Below are 17,542 nucleotides of genomic sequence, written 5' to 3'. Positions count from 1 at the left end.
GACTGATAACCCGAGAAAGCTTACTTTGAATAATGTCATCAGGAAAGATTCAACTCTTTCTTCAGATTCCTTTACGGGGAGGTAGTGGTTCAAATATACCTTTTAAATACTCTTCCCATGTAAGGAAAAGGTATCTCAGCTATTATAACTATAAAAATGAAAACTGCGTTATCTATTATACGGGTATTTATTCTTGTATTATAACGGGAAAATGGCTAAACCGTTTGAAATAAGTTTTTTTATCGTATTTAGTACTTAGCTTCAACATTTGTGCCAATAACATAGTATCTCAGGAGACCATAAGTTAAGGGAGATTAAACCCTGTAGTATAAATTTCTTATTACAAATACACCTTTTTTGAAAATTCCGCCTTTCGGAGAAAGAGAGGGAGATGTCAGTTTCCATATTTTCTTCCTTCATATTCAAATTGACGTTGTCTTGTCGTCACGGGAAAATGACTGAATCGTTTGAAATGAACCACCGTCTTCGAACCGGGTTTTTATCATGTAACTATCATTAAAGTGCATATAGTAAGGGAAATTAAGGAGGCTTGAAAATATATGTCCCACGTCTTAGGAAGGTGAAACTTGGTATATAAACTCCTTATTAAAATCAATTGTGTACGTTTCCAAATTTCTCTGAAATTCTGCTTTTATTAACGGAGTGGATTGGACCATTTCTATAATTTCTCAATATCTAGTCTATGATATCCAAGTTGGTTCATCACGAGAAAGCAGATGAAACGTTTGAAATGGGGGTTTGAATATAGTTAGCACTTGGTTCGGTTCGGCTTTTAATGTGTCACATTGAATGAAATGTGTATCCTTAGGAGGCAGATTGCATTTAAAATATGCCAGAAAAAGATAATCTCATGAGCCTATCAAAACCAACTACCAACTCCGGGTATCTTCGGAAACAGTAAACCAAAGATGCCAGGTCGAGCCTCGCCAAGCCAACCTTTGCAATCGGGGATAAAAGTTTGCACATGTGTTTTTTCTTCTTTTAATTATTACAAGACATGTTGAAATGTTATTAAGTGTAGATAAAAGTAACATTGATTGAAATACTTAGTGATACGAGGGTCGTTTAATAAGTCCTTGGAAGATCCAAAAGGTGACACTCGTAGCACCGAAAAAGATTTGGTTTTTTGTAAGCGTAATTCCTCACTAGACTGTTGTTAAAGTTTTAGCTATATTCGTCACGTGATTTTTTTATCATAGTCGATTGAAGAAATAAACTTTTCTTTATTAAAAAAATGGAGGGAAATGAGTTTCGTGCTGTTATTAAACACTTCTATTTGGAAGGTTTAACACCGAAAGAGATCAAAGCCGAGTTGGATGAAATTCATGGCACATCTGCCCCTCTGTGTGTGTGTGTGTGTGTGTGTGTTTGTGTGTGCAACTGTTTACAGTTGGGTAAATGAGTTTAAATGTAGCCGTACATCCACTGATCCACATCGGATGAACATCGTTCGGGACATCAGTGGAAATAGTTGACATATGACAAGGTACACTGTTTTCAATTTTGCACGAAAAATTGGATTTGAAAACAATCTCGGCAAGATGTGTGCCGCGTTTGCAGTCAGTGGAGAATAAGCGCAATCGTATGATTGATTCGGAGATTGGTTTGCCGCTTTTTCGTCGCAATCCCAACGAGTTTCTACGTCGATATATAACAGTGGACGATACATGGATACACTATTACATTCCAGAAACAAAATAACAGTCGAAACAGTGTGTTTTTAAAGGCTATCCAGCTCCGAAGAAGGCGAATACGATGAAATCACCCGACTAGGTGATGGCCAGAGCATTCAGAAATGCATGTGGAATCATCTACATCGATTACTTGGAAAAAGTACAAACGATAAATGAAAGTATTATGCGTCGTTATTGTATCGGTTGAGATAAGAAATAAATTTAAAAAGTCCTCATTTGACAAAGAGAAAAACTCTTCCATCAAGACAAGTTTCGATGGCGTAAATTATGAAATTAAAGTTCGAATTATTACAATGTCCACCATATTCACCAGATTTGTCCCAGTGACTTTTATTTCCAAACTTGAAAAAATGACTCAGCGAAAAACGATTCTCTTCGAACAAGGTCATTGCCCAAGCAGGTGCCTATTTTGAAGACCTTTCGAAATCCTACTTTTCGGACGGCTTAAAAAGTTGGAGAAACGCTGGCAAAAATGTGTCGAGCTAATGATTTGTTTTCTTTTTCTAATTATTTATTGAAGGACCCTCGTACAGTATTTCGAAAATATGTGAGCACATGCTGGCTTTGTCAATTATGTTTCCAAACTTACAAGAACATTTCCAATGAAAGGAAAGACAGTGAACAAAGTTCTCGCATCTATAGTAAAACAAAAAAGTTAAAGGAGGAAAACAACAACATTTGCAACGGATATGAATGTCATTGTCTTGGAAATTCAGTTATATTTCATCAGAAGAAGCTCGGTAGAAGTGTTCAGGTTAGCTCAGTAGTAAACCACTGGACTTCTAATCATAAGGTCGTGAGTTCGATTCCCGTTTTGGTCAAACTTTTTGTATGTAGTGTTATTATCCTCAATTCATGAGTATTTATATAAAATTATAATTACATTAAAATAAATCAGTTGTGTATATATATTCATATACTCATTTCAGGACATAAGTATTATTATGCTTAAACTATAGCTTCCGAGATGTGATAGGTGTTGACAGAACGTCGGTATATTATATGTGAATGTTAAACACAAATTAAGAAAATCATGCAATAGCAATAAATATGTTATGTAATGTATTTATATGCAGCTATTTATCATGCGGACGTTACAGGTATACGTCGTTAAATTTTGCAGAAGTTATTGCCTGACAATTGTTTTTGTACTTGTTTTCGGACATCTACTACATGAAATCTAATCATTTCATTATATGAAGCACACATTCTCCACAGAGGAGATTTACGTAATATGTTAGTTCTTGTTTTTCTCCAATAGAATGTCCCAGTGTTTGCTGTTCTAATCTTGTCTGTTGTTATACGTAATAATACTTCTGAAACTAATTCAGGACAGTCAATTTTACCGTCTAATAATTTATGTAAGAACAGCAAATCAAAAACCCATCTCCTTTTGTCTAATGTTTGAAAACTAAAATTCGTTACTAAGTGTTCATAGGGGACATATTTTGGGTAGAAACCCGTTTTCTGTATGCAAACATTTATAAAAAATAAACTGTATATTTTCTATTGCATCAGAGTATTTAGTTACATTCGGTGTCCAAACAGTACAACAGTATTCTAATTTTGACCTCACATACAAAAACTATAACCTTATAAATGTTGATTCTTTGTAGAAATCCTGTCTTAACTTATAAATTAAACCTGGGTTTCTATATGCACTACTCGTTATTGCGTCAACGTGTTGAGCAAAGGTTAATTTGCTATAAAATATTACTCCTAGATCTTTGATAGTGTTTGGGGTATACAAGGAAGTGCCACTTACTATATAGGTAAAGTTAATTGTATTTTCTTTCCTTGTGAAAGATACAGATTTACATTTGGACACATTCAGAACTAATTTATCATTATTTGAACTCTTTGAAGATCCTATTGAAGTTTCACGCAGCCATTAATTGAACTTACTTTGGAGTATAATTTGAGATCATCGGTAAGAAAGAAGAACTTGAAAAGTTTTAATACACAGAGAAATATCATTAATAACAAGAAGAAGTAATGGGGGACCTAGATTAGATCCTTGAGGGACTCCCAATAGAGTATTGAACTTGAAAATTACCGGTAATGTAAAACATCGTCTAGGATTATTCAACTGAAACTCTCTCCAGCCCTCTGTGAGAAGAGGCTTTTTATATTGAAATATCTGTATTGTTATTTCTATATTCTATGGTATTACAACGTTGATGATGTGTAAAGTTCAAAATAAACAAGAATAGCACTCGATTTCAATAATTCAAATGTTTTCATTAACTTCTGTGTTTTAACTACAAAAGCCATTTACTTTTAAAAATTGACATAATACCAACTTCTTTTGTCTTACATTATGACCTTACATTCCATATTTAAATCTAGGAGTACAAAATAAACTCTCGTTGTTTTTCATAACACACTGGAAGGGGGGCTGGGAATTCTTGCACCAGGCACTTATAACCCACGCGACAGCCCTGTGTTTAGGTTATTGCAAATTAGGATCTTAGGAATGTGTATAAAACAGTGCAGAGTATATTTGCTGGAATCCAATGAAGTTTTGTTTCTGAGATGGGCTTTCGGGATCATGAAATCATCGAGGTAAATAGTAGACAGCAATGACAAAATTTCTGAATAAAGAAATCCTTGAGTAATGAATAATGGTCGTAAATTTCTATTTGATTAACTTTGATTTTGGATTGTAATTGTTGCGTAGTAAATGCAAGTGTATTATTGGATTTATAAAGAAGGGGAAATTAAGTTACAATCCTTTTTTGCTATCACCCTCTGATTTTGCGTAGTGACTGCTCGTAAAGTATTCTTCCCGTTTTGCTTTTCGAAGCGCATACATTCTCTATGAGTTCCAGTTATTATTTCACAAGTAAATTCCCAACTCAGGTTTTCAACGTAAACTCCATTATCTTGTATTAACATTGGAAAATAAATATTAAAATAATAATATTGAAAAACTTAATATGTAAAATGATATATTCATACTTGTTCTCTTTTTATAAAAGTTTTATTATTTACTTTTTAATTTTAATTGAACAGTGTGCAAAGTGCAGAAGTAGTAATCATTGGTGCTGGAGCTGCCGGAATCGCTGCTGCTACTCGGCTGCTGGAAAATGGCATTGAAGACATCGTTATTCTGGAAGCTGAGCAGAGGATAGGAGGAAGAATTCATTCGTCAAAATTCGGTGAGGTTTCTAAGAAATAGTAAGTAAACAAGTATGAAAATTAGGACTTTAAGTTTCTGATATAAAACATCGCCTAAGTAGGTTTTACTCAGGGTGTTCTGTTTTCTTCGCTTTCCTATTTCAGGTGTCCTCTTTCTGAAAGTTCACGTAATGTGGTTCTTTCTATGCAGTTTTCAAGACTTCTAGCAATATTTCTGGTGTCAAATTGTGAATTAATGTCAAATATTATTTTGAGGTAGATGCAGTGTGTTCGGATTTTTTTTCTTCAAAATTTGACGAAATCCAAAAACTAAATTCGATTACCCATACCACTATCAAAGTTTGATCAAGATCGGATAAGTCCCATACGATATACACATACTATCTTTTGTGATTGATTGCTTTATTTTTTTAGGAAAATCAAATGAAGGGGAAAATGTAGTCAATTTTTAATACATTATAGTAAACAATTCATATTTTGTTGATTGGTCTTGGACTTCTATAAAAGTTGCGTCAAATTTGTCTGTCTAATGAACTTGTTGAATCTTTAATACTGGGTAGAGATGGCGTAACTTTGTAAAATTCTTCCAGTTACTTTGAAAATTAAAGTACATTTTCGTATCTATGCCTATCCAATGACCTAAATATTGCTGGCTAGTAAGAAAAGAGGACCTTACAAAGATATTCCAATTTTAGAGGTTATGAAATTCCTTTGAAAGTCTAATTTAAGGTATCCCATACCTATCAGGAAACTTTGCATCCATATAAAAGCACTTAGGTTTAAAAACGCTGTTGGACCACTATTGTCTCAATACTTATTTCAGTTTTTCTTTGTTGTGAGTAAAATACTTTCTGATATTTTCCTTTCTCCAAGAGGGCAATTGTTTTAATGATTATCATTGAAGCGAACTTCGGTTAGTTTTGAACAATTATAAATTAACAGCTGCAGATATTATTATTTTAATTGTATTCAGATTTTTCTCATCAGACTTTAAATTGATCGTGACGATATAAAGGTACACACCTAGATATTATGCTCCATAATTTTCTGCATTAAAACTTGACATACCCTCAAAAAATGAACTATACATTGTATTTCATAGCAGGATGTAAAGTGTACTTCCTGCTTCGTCCAACTTCATTTTGCAAGATGGTGACAAACCTAAAAAATCGGGAAATGTCAAGAAATTTTAAAAATCAGGGAATTTTCCAAAGACTCAAGGAATTTCAATTTGCTAAAAAAGAAAATTTTAAGACAATTTTAGATGTGGTTGAATGCTTGGTTTTCATTTGACAACTTAGAAACTGTGTTCTACCCTATAAATATGTAAATAACGTATGTTCAGCAACTGTGTGTATTATCGTTTGTTTTCACTTGAACAGTGGTATATCATATTTGTGAATTAGCTACAAACTGTAGTTGGATCAACGGTGCAATGGTAAATTCATTTTCGACGGATACATAATTCCAATCTTTTTTGTTCCCATTAGTCTCGATTTTATCGGAGTTTCCTGTTCTGCATTAAGTGAAGGTAGCTTATAAAACAAATGAAGAGTTTTGGAATACGGTTACTCGTATTTGAGCTTAAGCTTCTATTTTTATTACTATTATTATAAAGTTGCAGATCAACGTATGTGTTGGATCAATACTCAATGGATAGCCGGAGTAATTCAATGGATCCTGCATCCTTAAATATGGGATACATTTACAAATACCAAAGTGTACTTTCTACTTCGTGCTTATAATGCAATATTTATTAAATTTATACATTTTTAGGTACGTATTTAATCATTCTTCATCAATAGTTGTAAATCTATAATGATTTATTAATGATGATGCACCTCATACATTAAAAAAAAAATTGTTAATTCGGTTTTTAAAATTATTTTCACATAAATTATACTGCAGTTTGTGAACAATATTTATAGTAGATGAATTCAAATGAAGTTTCATTTTCTCTCTCTCTTTAATCATTATTTGAGCCAATTTTGGGTATACTTTTTCAATGCGAAATGTTCAAAGTCTTATAAAGCAAGATTCTTCTAGATAAGACGTATAAAAATATTTTGTAACCCAAATGCAGAGGGGGGCGAACAAGAATTGTTCTGGAGATTAAAGGGTTTGCTACTCATGGGGACACCTTTGCTAGCACCCCTCTTCAAAAATACTATAAATATAATATTGAAAAGTTTATTTTCTTTATTTAGCAACTCGCATTGAAATGAAAAAAAGGAAAGGAACGATTAGAGTTTACGATTCGATTTATCGTAAAATAATATTCTTTTGTTTTTAGCACAGTGAAAGCAACAGTTTCATGATATCCAATGCCTCTTTTAATGTTAATGTCTTCATACAGTAGTCAAGTTTGAAGCATTTAACATAACACTAGATTTTATCTTTGATATTACCCAACAATCTTCTCTCAATAAATTTTATCTTTGATATTACCCAATAATCTTCTCTCAAACGCATTTTTCTCGGTTGTTTTGCACCACCTTATCCATAATAGGGTTAATGATAATAGGGTATAATGATAATATGGTAATGATAATAGGGTATATCCATAATGATAATAGGTATATCACGGATAGCAATGTACGTATAGCTGCGAAAGTCTGGAAAAATATTGAAAATTCTATTACTAGTTTCTTAGTTTCATATCTTAAAATAACACATAAGGTCTATATCAACATAAAAAGTTTAGGACATAGTTAAATATCTCTCGCGGTAATATTTTACTATTATATCCAAACCAATTATAATCTACCTAGTTAAGTTCCACCAATTATAACCAAACCAATTATAATCTACCTAGTTAAGTTCCACCAATGTGTTACTTTCACAATTTCTTCTAGAGATTTGGTTTGGATATAATAGTAAAATATCACTGCGAGAGATATTTAACTATGACCTAAACTTTTTATGTTGATATAGACCTTATGTGTTATTTTAAGATATGAAACTAAGAAACTAGTAATAGAATTTTCAATATTTTTCCAGACTTTCGCAGCTATACGTACACTGCTATCCGTGATATAGTCCAAAGATGCAGGAGTTTTGCTTTCAAGTGAATATTGATATCTGGTTTTATATATAATTTCTTTATATGCAAATTTAGTATGTATCATGTCAGTTGTGTGAAGTAAATATTTACTAGTAAATTTACAAAAAAAACTATCCTAGCAACAATATGTCTCTTATTTCGTGTTGGAATATTATTTTCTTCGCTAATGATTTTCGATTTCAGTAACTACATTTATACATGAAATATAAATAAAATTATTTGAACAATTTTCTAGAAAATTGCCATTTTCATGTTTGGTCGGCAGTAAGATTGTTTTATTTGCGGGTGTTAAGTAAAAAGTACCAAAAAAAGAAACTTTGGAACTATAACAACTTATTTCTCTCGATATATCACATATTATGATCTCTAGATCTCTTCCGGACGTATACAAACTGTTTTTTACGATATGTGGGAGTTATGAAACGTGTAAATTCCCTAGCATTACGAAATCTGTTTTCTTTTGGATGATTACAAAGCTTTGTTTCCCAGTCGTCACTTGAAAGTAACAAAAAGATGAACTTGTGAAGTGCAAAAAACATACGGACAGATTTACTAGTGAAATCACATAAGAACTGAATATTGGGTGTTCATAGGCAACTTTTCAAAATAATTCCAAATAGTTCAGTTAATCTCTGTAAATTAAAAGTAATCTTAATTTTTCTAAGACAATCAAAATTATACGCTACTTTAATTGGCTGTTTACCCAGAAGTAACACAGAAAATAAATTTCATTACTGGAATATATCATTTTTGAATGTCATTGTGTTCACTGTTAAATTCATATATAATATTGGTTCCCTGAATTCGTGCGCTGATTTTAGAAACTATTTTATTAGAGAAATCATATTACCAACATGAGAAATTTGAAATCTAAACAAAAAATCACTCTTCTAATAATACAAAGATGTAAAATTAAAAGTACTGTTATTACGAAGTTTCAGTTTAATATACATATAAGTTCTTGTTTGTACAGTCGCCAGTATAATTTCGTACCTTTCCCTAGATGTTTCTTTGTTAATAGCTTTCGAATTGTAAAATCAATGGGAATATTTTTCGTAAGTCGATTATAGATATTCACGTTACTTGAAACCGTATTTAATTACATCAATTCACTTGGAAGTTTCTGGTAAAAGAAATACCTAGGTGCGAGAATATGCTTGTGCTGGTCGGTGCTCTTGATCAAAAGCAAGTTAGTATTTATATTTAAATGGAGTTAACATATCTTTACAGAAATAATTTGTATCTTGATTATTTTATTAGAATTAAAGTCTAATAGCAACTGTTTGTTTCTTCAGAGTGTAGCATCTCTTGTCAGAGCCAAGACTGATGTATTACCCGTCGCACGAATCTGTGAATTGTTTTGTAGTGGCGCTGCTGTTGTGTTTGTTTTGGCACTGGACAAAGGGCGTGGTGGGAGGGAAGGCAAGAATAGTTTTCTGTATTCCTTTACAGGGTTGTCAGGACGTCTTCCTACAAAATAGCAAGCCTTGTGCCTCAGCTAGATCTTCCGCCGTCAAATACCCCCGTTTCCCTCATAGAGTACAACATGCATATCATTTCCCTATTTTATTCTCCTGCCGGCACAATCAACACAGTGTTAAGCGATACTGAATAAAAATATTTCTGTTCGTATCCTTTTGATTTTCTCGAAAACTTGACCATAAAAGAAATCTTAAGAAACTAGTACCTCTGGCGACCCTGCCATGTTGCTCCTACCACTTGTAAACAAGGAAGTTAGTACCCAACTTCGACGCATGCAGAGAAAAATCAGATGAGTAATATATTAGACGTATACCTAAACTTAACATGAGATTCAAATTAGGTACACTTTAACCCGAATCTCCCATATTAAAATCAAGAACACTAGCTTAACATAGACTATGGACATTAAAAATAGTAATTATTGTTTAAACACTGTATTGCAGGTGACTCTGGAGTAGCTGAGCTGGGAGCAGAATGGGTTCATGGTCAGTCAAACAACATAGTTTACGACTTGGCAGAGCCTCATAAAGTTCTTGCAAACGATGAGGACAGTGAAGATTTGATGACGAATGAGACAAGTGTTGAGTATTTCTTTTCTGCCACAACGTACATAACATCTTCTGGCGAAACTATCAATACCACCGAGGCTACTTTGTTTGACGTTATTCTTCAGGAACTCTATGAGCTTCCATTCGAAGGTCGGAGCAGCTTCTACAAGTCTGTTGGCGAGTTTTACACAGATGAGTGCGTAATTATATCTAATTTATAATATTTTTAGTGACATATTTATGCAACTATCATCTGTAAAATGTTATGACGTGAATGAAAGATTAACATGGACCATCTTCTCCTACGATCTTTCGCTAAGCTTTCAATCTTGACACAGAAATTATCAGTGATGTCAAATTGAGGTATTTTCTCCTTCCTCTTACTCAATCAAAACAAGATTTCTTCCCACCACGCTTTCTCTCAAGATCTGATAAACGTGATTATTGTTGTTCCTCTTACTATCAAGCACCGCACCCGGAAGCTTACAATATATATCTAAATAGATATAAAGAATTAATTATAGTTTTCACACTATTACGTCCATATTTTAAAATATTTTATTGTATTAATCTGTATTAATGAGATAAGCAACATACCTTTTAGTACAGTTGTAAATTTAATTGAACTTTTTCATTTATTTTGTAGTTGGGGTTTGTGAGATGTATTAGTAGGCACACGATTACAGGGTTAGGAATTGAAAAAGTTACTTACAGTATTGATATAACTTCATGTTAATATGCAATCTCAGAAACAAATACGATAGTGTGAGCAGAGTATCAAAGCGTTAGTATAATAATGGCGGAATTTCAAATGATAAAAAAAATCCGACTCTCTAATTAACCCACGTTTTCATTTTAAACTCTATTTAAATATAAGACATAATTTCTCACCTCAATAAACACAAAACTTGCAGTGTGATACGAATGACTATTCATTACTGTTTGTTAGAAACAAAATTTTATATATATATATACACGCACTACAATGTATTTAATATTTATACACGCTAAGTTCGTACAATATTTTGCAACTTCAACACTTTTATGTATTCGATTACCCAACCGCATAAAAGATTACCTTCTTTGAAATTTGAAACAAAGGTAGAATCCCGACAGGATTGGTTAGCTTCACAGTCTTCCCTATTTTTAAATTCAAGAATTAATGAAGTTATCTCTATAACGAATGAGATCTTATTTCTACGAATTCACTTGAAAAGTACAAGTAATGTCAAATCTTTATTACCTAAATAATAATGCATTATTTTAGAGATTAAAATTAAACATTCTTGATAGTCGAGATTGATAGTGGCTGAAAGGAACATCTAATTTTACACGATACTGTATCTATCTAACCCGGGTTCGATTCCCGGTGGGAGCTCATGTGGTTCGGATTCCATGTTAATCAGTAGGTCCACGTCTCACATAGCCTCGCTGTTGAACGGGACGTTAAACTCAAAATCAACTCAACTCATCAACGATACTGTATCTTATAAAAGGTTTCTGCTCCCTGATAAGATCAGTATCTTGATTTCCCCATATTTGTATTATTTTGATTGTCTATCATCTTGGACGGAATTAATGATAGTTTACTATAAAACTTAAACAAGTTTAAAGCGCCACGTATTATCCACTTAAAGCAGAAAAATTCTTGCTGAAAATATCACCGAATAGTAAGTTTGTGTGTGCTATATGTTTAGATAAGAATGAACAAGAAATCTGAAATATTGATCGAGTCTCTTTAAGCCATTCTCCGTCTGTATCATGATCAATTTTTCTATCTCTTCAACATACATACATAATTATTTTAACATTTTTTGTCTCTTCTACTTTCCTATAGGTTTTACAGAATATTACGTGAGGAAGGCCTGAATAGTGAATATAATCTGAAGCAAGCCAAATTATTTCTTGGATGGTATCGAAGAATAACTAACACCGACGATGGATCAGATGATTGGTTTCAGTCATCTACAACTGGCTTCAGAGAGTATTGGCACTCTGCAGGGGACAATCTCAATTGGAAGCAAAACTACTCAGTACTGTTTGATCTTCTAATGGTAATTTATGTGTTGTTAACTCGAGCAAACACTATTACTACACTTAGACAAGATAAATAGAAAACTTAATGCTCCGTTATTCTATCCCTTAATTAATAGGTGCTATATAACTTCTAAAGGTATGTTATAGTAACAATTAGTATCCTATTGGACGCCTTTCAAACATGTTTATTTTTTAAAGCAATAAGTTTATACATTCACCAGTAAAGTAATAAATCTACTCTACATTCTTACAGAACAGATCAATTAGTATACTTTTCTTTGATTTAGAGGGAATATAATTCTCTGAAACTTACCAAAAATTAAACCCAAATCAGTCCATTTATTCTATACAAACAAATGAATATGTAGATGTTGGTAAATTCCTCTGATTGAACTATAGTCGACTCAGTAATGGAAATGCACACTGATAAACTTCAGTTTTGAAACATACTTTCTGCACTACTTTGGTATTTACTGTATAATATAAGACTATCTGTTATAAACAAAACCAAATTGCCCTGGAGTTGCAGAAAATTATTTACATACAGTAAGCCTGTCGATGCATTCTGAAGGTATTGAGTGTTAAATTGAATGAAATGGTATCCACTTTTTGAAGTGCCAAGCAAATTATAATTACAAACAGTATCGAAATTTCTGTCAGCTTTTGTGAAACCATAAAAGTAACATTTGAATGGCTTTATCTAATTCAAAAAGATATTCAATTTACTGAACGAGATAGAACTTTATTAAAGATTGTATGAAACTATGGTAAAATTATATGATTAAAATAGTTGTGAGTACTTCATTTGATAAAATGATAATAAAAATAAAAATTAGAATAATTACTTCCATGGTAATGATGAAAATTGGATAAAAGGTTGTTAAAGAGGATAAAAATCATTGCAAAGTATTTTTTTAAATATCAATTGTTTTAGTTCTAAACACATTGTTGTAGTTCCCGTGTTTAATAGTATTTTCCGTTTATGACATTGATTAATTTTTGCCTAGAAAAGATATCCAAAACCGACTGACGCCCTTCCAGTGGAGGAAAAGCTTCATCTTGGCAAAGAAGTGACGAAGATAAAGTGGAACTTAACCACTGAGGATGCTAGTGGTCCAGCTCCAGAAGGTGCTATCGTGGTATGCTCAGATGGAAGCACTTACAACGCTAGTCATGTAATTGTCACACTACCCTTAGGAGTACTCAAAGAAAAGGCGGGTTCTATTTTTGATCCTCCACTTCCGGAAGAAAAGCAAAGAGCCATTCAAGTAAGCTACAATCTTAACTTTTATTTCTCAAGTTTGATAGTGCTATGTAAAACATTACTAAGGATCTTCGCATTACTATTACTATTATTATTATTACGATGGAAGTTCACAGATTTCAGATATGAGTTTCTCTAGTATATTCAAAGAACTGTATCTTTTGTCTTTAGCCGATAGGCGATATATTATTCGATCTTACATTTTTTCATGCTATTTTTCATGGAGGTTTCTTTATTAATAGTTTTGTTTCCGTAAGAACTCCTTACCGTAACACTAGAAATTTTGTTCTTTTTCTCCCTAGAACTTCTTCTGTGAAATCTTCCATTTATAAAATTATTGATACTGCAAATAAATTTTATCTATTGTAGATATTTTCCAACTAAATTTGTTAAAGTTCGTTCAGAACTTAAGTTATGACAGAAACTTGTATGTTATTTAGTTAATTTAGTGCGGTGCCATTTCAGAGTTTTTTCTTGGTAATGGATGTTAGTATTGAAGTTTATCCATGTCTCTTCTTTTCTTTTTTCTTTCATCTTTTCCCTTTCTTGTAGGCTTGTTTAGTTTGCACCTTGTGAGTGAGTATATCTTTTTTTTCAACATGTAACAGCAACTATATATTTGTATTTTAGGCTATAAAACTGTCGTTTTAATGTTTTGTAAACTGCTTGAACTATATTGTGAATAATGATCTATTTGGTCTAGGAATTAATTCGTGCGGTTGGTACGCACACATTGAAGCTGTAGTACAAACACAAAATACATAAATACCTTAAGAAAAATATTGTCCATCGCTAGCCACCACTTTCGCCCATCTGTCAGGCAATGTACGGATTCCGTGGCGAAAGAAGTCCTCATCCTTGGAAGCGATCCAGTCAGAGACCCATGTTTCGATATCTTCTGAAGAAGTAAACCGCTGTCCAATCAAATCGTTGTTCATGCAATCGAACAAGTAGTAGTCCGAAGGAGCAACGTCTGGTGAATACGGCGGGTGGGGTAAAACTTCCCATCCGACATTTTCTAAATAGGTTTTGACCGGTTTTGCGACATGTGGGCGAGCGTTATCATGTTGAACAATAAGTTTATCATGTCTGTTCTCCCATTCTGGTCGTGTTCTGGCCAGAGCTTGCTTCAAACGCATTAATTGTCGTCGATAACGTTCTCCATTCATAGTTTCACCCGGTTGCAGCAGCTCATAGTACACCACACCTTTCATATCCCACCATATGCACAGCATAACCTTTGCACAGTGAATATCTCGTTTTAGTTGTGATGGACCTGGTTCACCTGGTTTCACCCAGGCCTTTTTTCGTTTAGGGTTCTCGTAATGGATCCACTTCTCATCACCCGTAATAATTCGATGCAGAAACCCCTTTCTGCTCTGTCGTTGAAGCAGCAATTCGCAAATGGTTTTTCGTCTTTCAACGTCTCTGTCTTTCAATTCATGTGGAACCCAATGTGACATCTTTTGAATCATTCCCATGGCTTTCAAGCGTTTGGAGACTGTTGTTTGATCAACGCCTAATGCTGCTGCAAGTTGTTCCTGCGTTTGACACGAATCCTGCTCGAGCAATGCTGTCAATTCTTCGTCTTGAAATTTTTTTGGCTGTCCAGCTCGCTCTTGGTCTGCCAAGCCGAAATCACCACTTCTAAACCGTGCAAACCACTTCTGACACGTTCGCTCAGCTAGAGCATGGTCACCATACACTTCCACCAAAATACGATGACTTTCAGTCGCACTTTTCTGCATGTTAAAGTAATGCAGCAGGACACCCCGCAAAAACACTTTATCAGGCACAAATTGCGCCATGTTCACTTAACTACAAACTGGTGTTGTTGACGCTTTAATCCACTGCCCTATACTACGAACGATACGCGATGACAGGGGTTTGCAACACATGTGTGGATACACGGAACTGTGGGACGCTCCGTTCGTTGCGCCATCTCTTGTCCACCCGCACGAATTAATTCCTAGACCAAATATTTTTATATTTTGTACGATGTATTTTCTCTACATACATGTTATTATTATTACTATTATTATTATTATTATTTAATAGATACTGCATGTTTTTATATTATCGTTTATAAACTAATATTTTATGTATTTCATCTATATTTTGTATGACCAGTTATATTTAATACTATAGCATGTTGTTATATTCTATTTGCATGCGTTCTATGCTTGTAAATACCCTTTTTTCGTTGTTTTTTTTCCTTTGGGGCACTTGTGGCTATCATACTGGTTTTTCTCAATAAACCTATCAAATTATTTATTTATTTATTTATTGATTTATTTATTGAAACAGAACACAACAGGTATTATACCCAATTACAGTGTTCATCTTGCATGAAATAATATATTTTACAATTTCCTTTTTAAACTTTGTGAGGCAATCAGTATAAATATCTATATTATTTGTCATTTTTAAGAGTCTGTTGTAGGTCGCACTAATCCTCCATGTTGGTGACTTATATAGGATATTCATCCTTGCTTTTGCACAATAAAAGAAGTTATAGTTTTCTGGACGTGTTTTTCTATCTGGTACGTTTATTTGAAAGCTCGAAAGCAATTCGTTGCAGTCTAGCTTATTATTAAGTATCTTGTACAAAAATATCATGTCAGATAACGTTCTTCTTTGTTTAAGGGTTAGAGTTCCAAAATTCCTATTTAATGGATTAGAGTTTTCAATTCTTGGGAAAATGTTTGTTTCCTTATATACAAGATATCTAAGAAATTTGGACTGGATTTTTTCTATTTTTAGTGAGTTAATTTTTGTATCTGGGTTCCATACAAGCGTCGCATATTCGAGTTTGGATCGAACGTAAGTTTGATACAATTTTTGAAGCGTGGCAGGTTTACGAAACTCCCTACTAATTCTTAGAATAAACCCAAGATTTCTGTTCGCTTCATTTATTGTTATCAATATGAGGTTCAAATGTAAATTTCGTATCATACATTACTCCTAAATCATTGACAGTACTTACAACGGGTAGTGGAGTCTCATTAATTGAATATTTAAATTGCACTGTTACGTTTTGTAATACTTATGATTTTACATTTACTAATATTTACATTCAATAAATTACTTTGACATCATTTCATTACTGAATTTATATATTGTTGAAGTTGATTATAGTCATTTATGGAATTTATACATCCAAAAGTTTGAGATCATCGGCATACAACAATTTATGGGAGTACGTTATACATCTAGAAAAATCATTTATAAATATTACAAAAAGAAAAAAAAAAGAGGACCAAAATTTGACCCTTGTGGAACTCTAGATAGTTACAAGTATTCGGCTGACTTGTATCCCTTATATACAACGAACTGCCTTCGATCTCTCAAATACGACTCGAACAGCCCAATTCACTCTGCGGAGAAGTTAAATTGACGAAATTTCTCTATTAGTACCTTGTGATTTACTCTATCAAATGCTTTCGTAAAATCGGTGTAGATAATATCTACTTGATCACCTTGATCTAGGGTGATTGCTAGAAAATTGATGAGATTTGTAACTGTCGATCTACCCTGGACGAAACCATGCTGGTATTCTGAAATTGATAGTTTTATGTGATTTTCAATCCGTTTATAAAGAATAGATTCAAACACTTTAGCAAAAGTACTCAATATTGGTACAGGCCTATAATTTTGAATATCTTTACCATTATTAGACTTAGGAATAAGACAGACTTTTGTTATTTTCCATTTACTGGGGAATTTACAAGAAGAAATAATTAGGTTGAATAAAATATAGAGTGGAAGTAGAAAGTGTTCTTCTCATCCCTTTATTATATAATCTGGAATACCATCAGGTCCTATCGTTCCTTTCTCCTTCAGTTTTCTTATTGCTTTTTTAATTTCAGTCATCTCAATTTTTAGAATCCTTAATTTGTCTAGTGTCTCATATGAGCTGTTACTATTACTACTGCTATCTATGATATCTTCGTTATTATAGACAGACTGAAAATATGTAGGAAATGAATTTGCAATCTCGACATTACTAATTCTTGGCTATTGAATGTCAGCGTGTTACAATTAAGGTGTTGGGTCTTAGTTTTAGCAAAAGTCCAGAGCTGAGAAGGATCAGTATGTAACGTGTTTTCTGTATTCGCAACAAAGTTACTATATGCTGTTCTAACTTCTTTTTTAAGTTCATTTCGTAGCTTCTTAAATTCTTGGAAGTGATAAGCTATATTTCTTCTATTGTGCTTAATTGCCGTGTGATGATGAGCTTTTGTTTTTATTTTCCTAATTATATTCTTAGTATACTAAACGGGTACTTTCT

General features: G+C 33.1%; 1 protein-coding gene across 1 annotated transcript in view; it reads left to right on the top strand.

The window, feature by feature from the left end:
- Positions 1-17,542, top strand: part of LOC145672458 (peroxisomal N(1)-acetyl-spermine/spermidine oxidase-like) — a 71,444-nt gene that overhangs the window by 32,968 nt on the left and 20,934 nt on the right. Inside the window, exons 2-5 of the mRNA XM_081741615.1 lie at positions 4,731-4,876; positions 9,846-10,146; positions 11,788-12,004; positions 12,995-13,255. Of these exons, the coding sequence (XP_081597741.1) occupies positions 4,731-4,876; positions 9,846-10,146; positions 11,788-12,004; positions 12,995-13,255 (925 nt within the window). The remainder of the gene's footprint in view (positions 1-4,730; positions 4,877-9,845; positions 10,147-11,787; positions 12,005-12,994; positions 13,256-17,542) is intronic.

Source organism: Thermobia domestica, chromosome 2 (genome assembly GCF_964235325.1).
Source record: "Thermobia domestica chromosome 2, izTheDome1.hap1.1, whole genome shotgun sequence".
NCBI classification, from domain to species: Eukaryota; Metazoa; Arthropoda; class Insecta; order Zygentoma; family Lepismatidae; genus Thermobia; species Thermobia domestica.
This window is presented reverse-complemented; position numbering and strand designations above follow the sequence as displayed.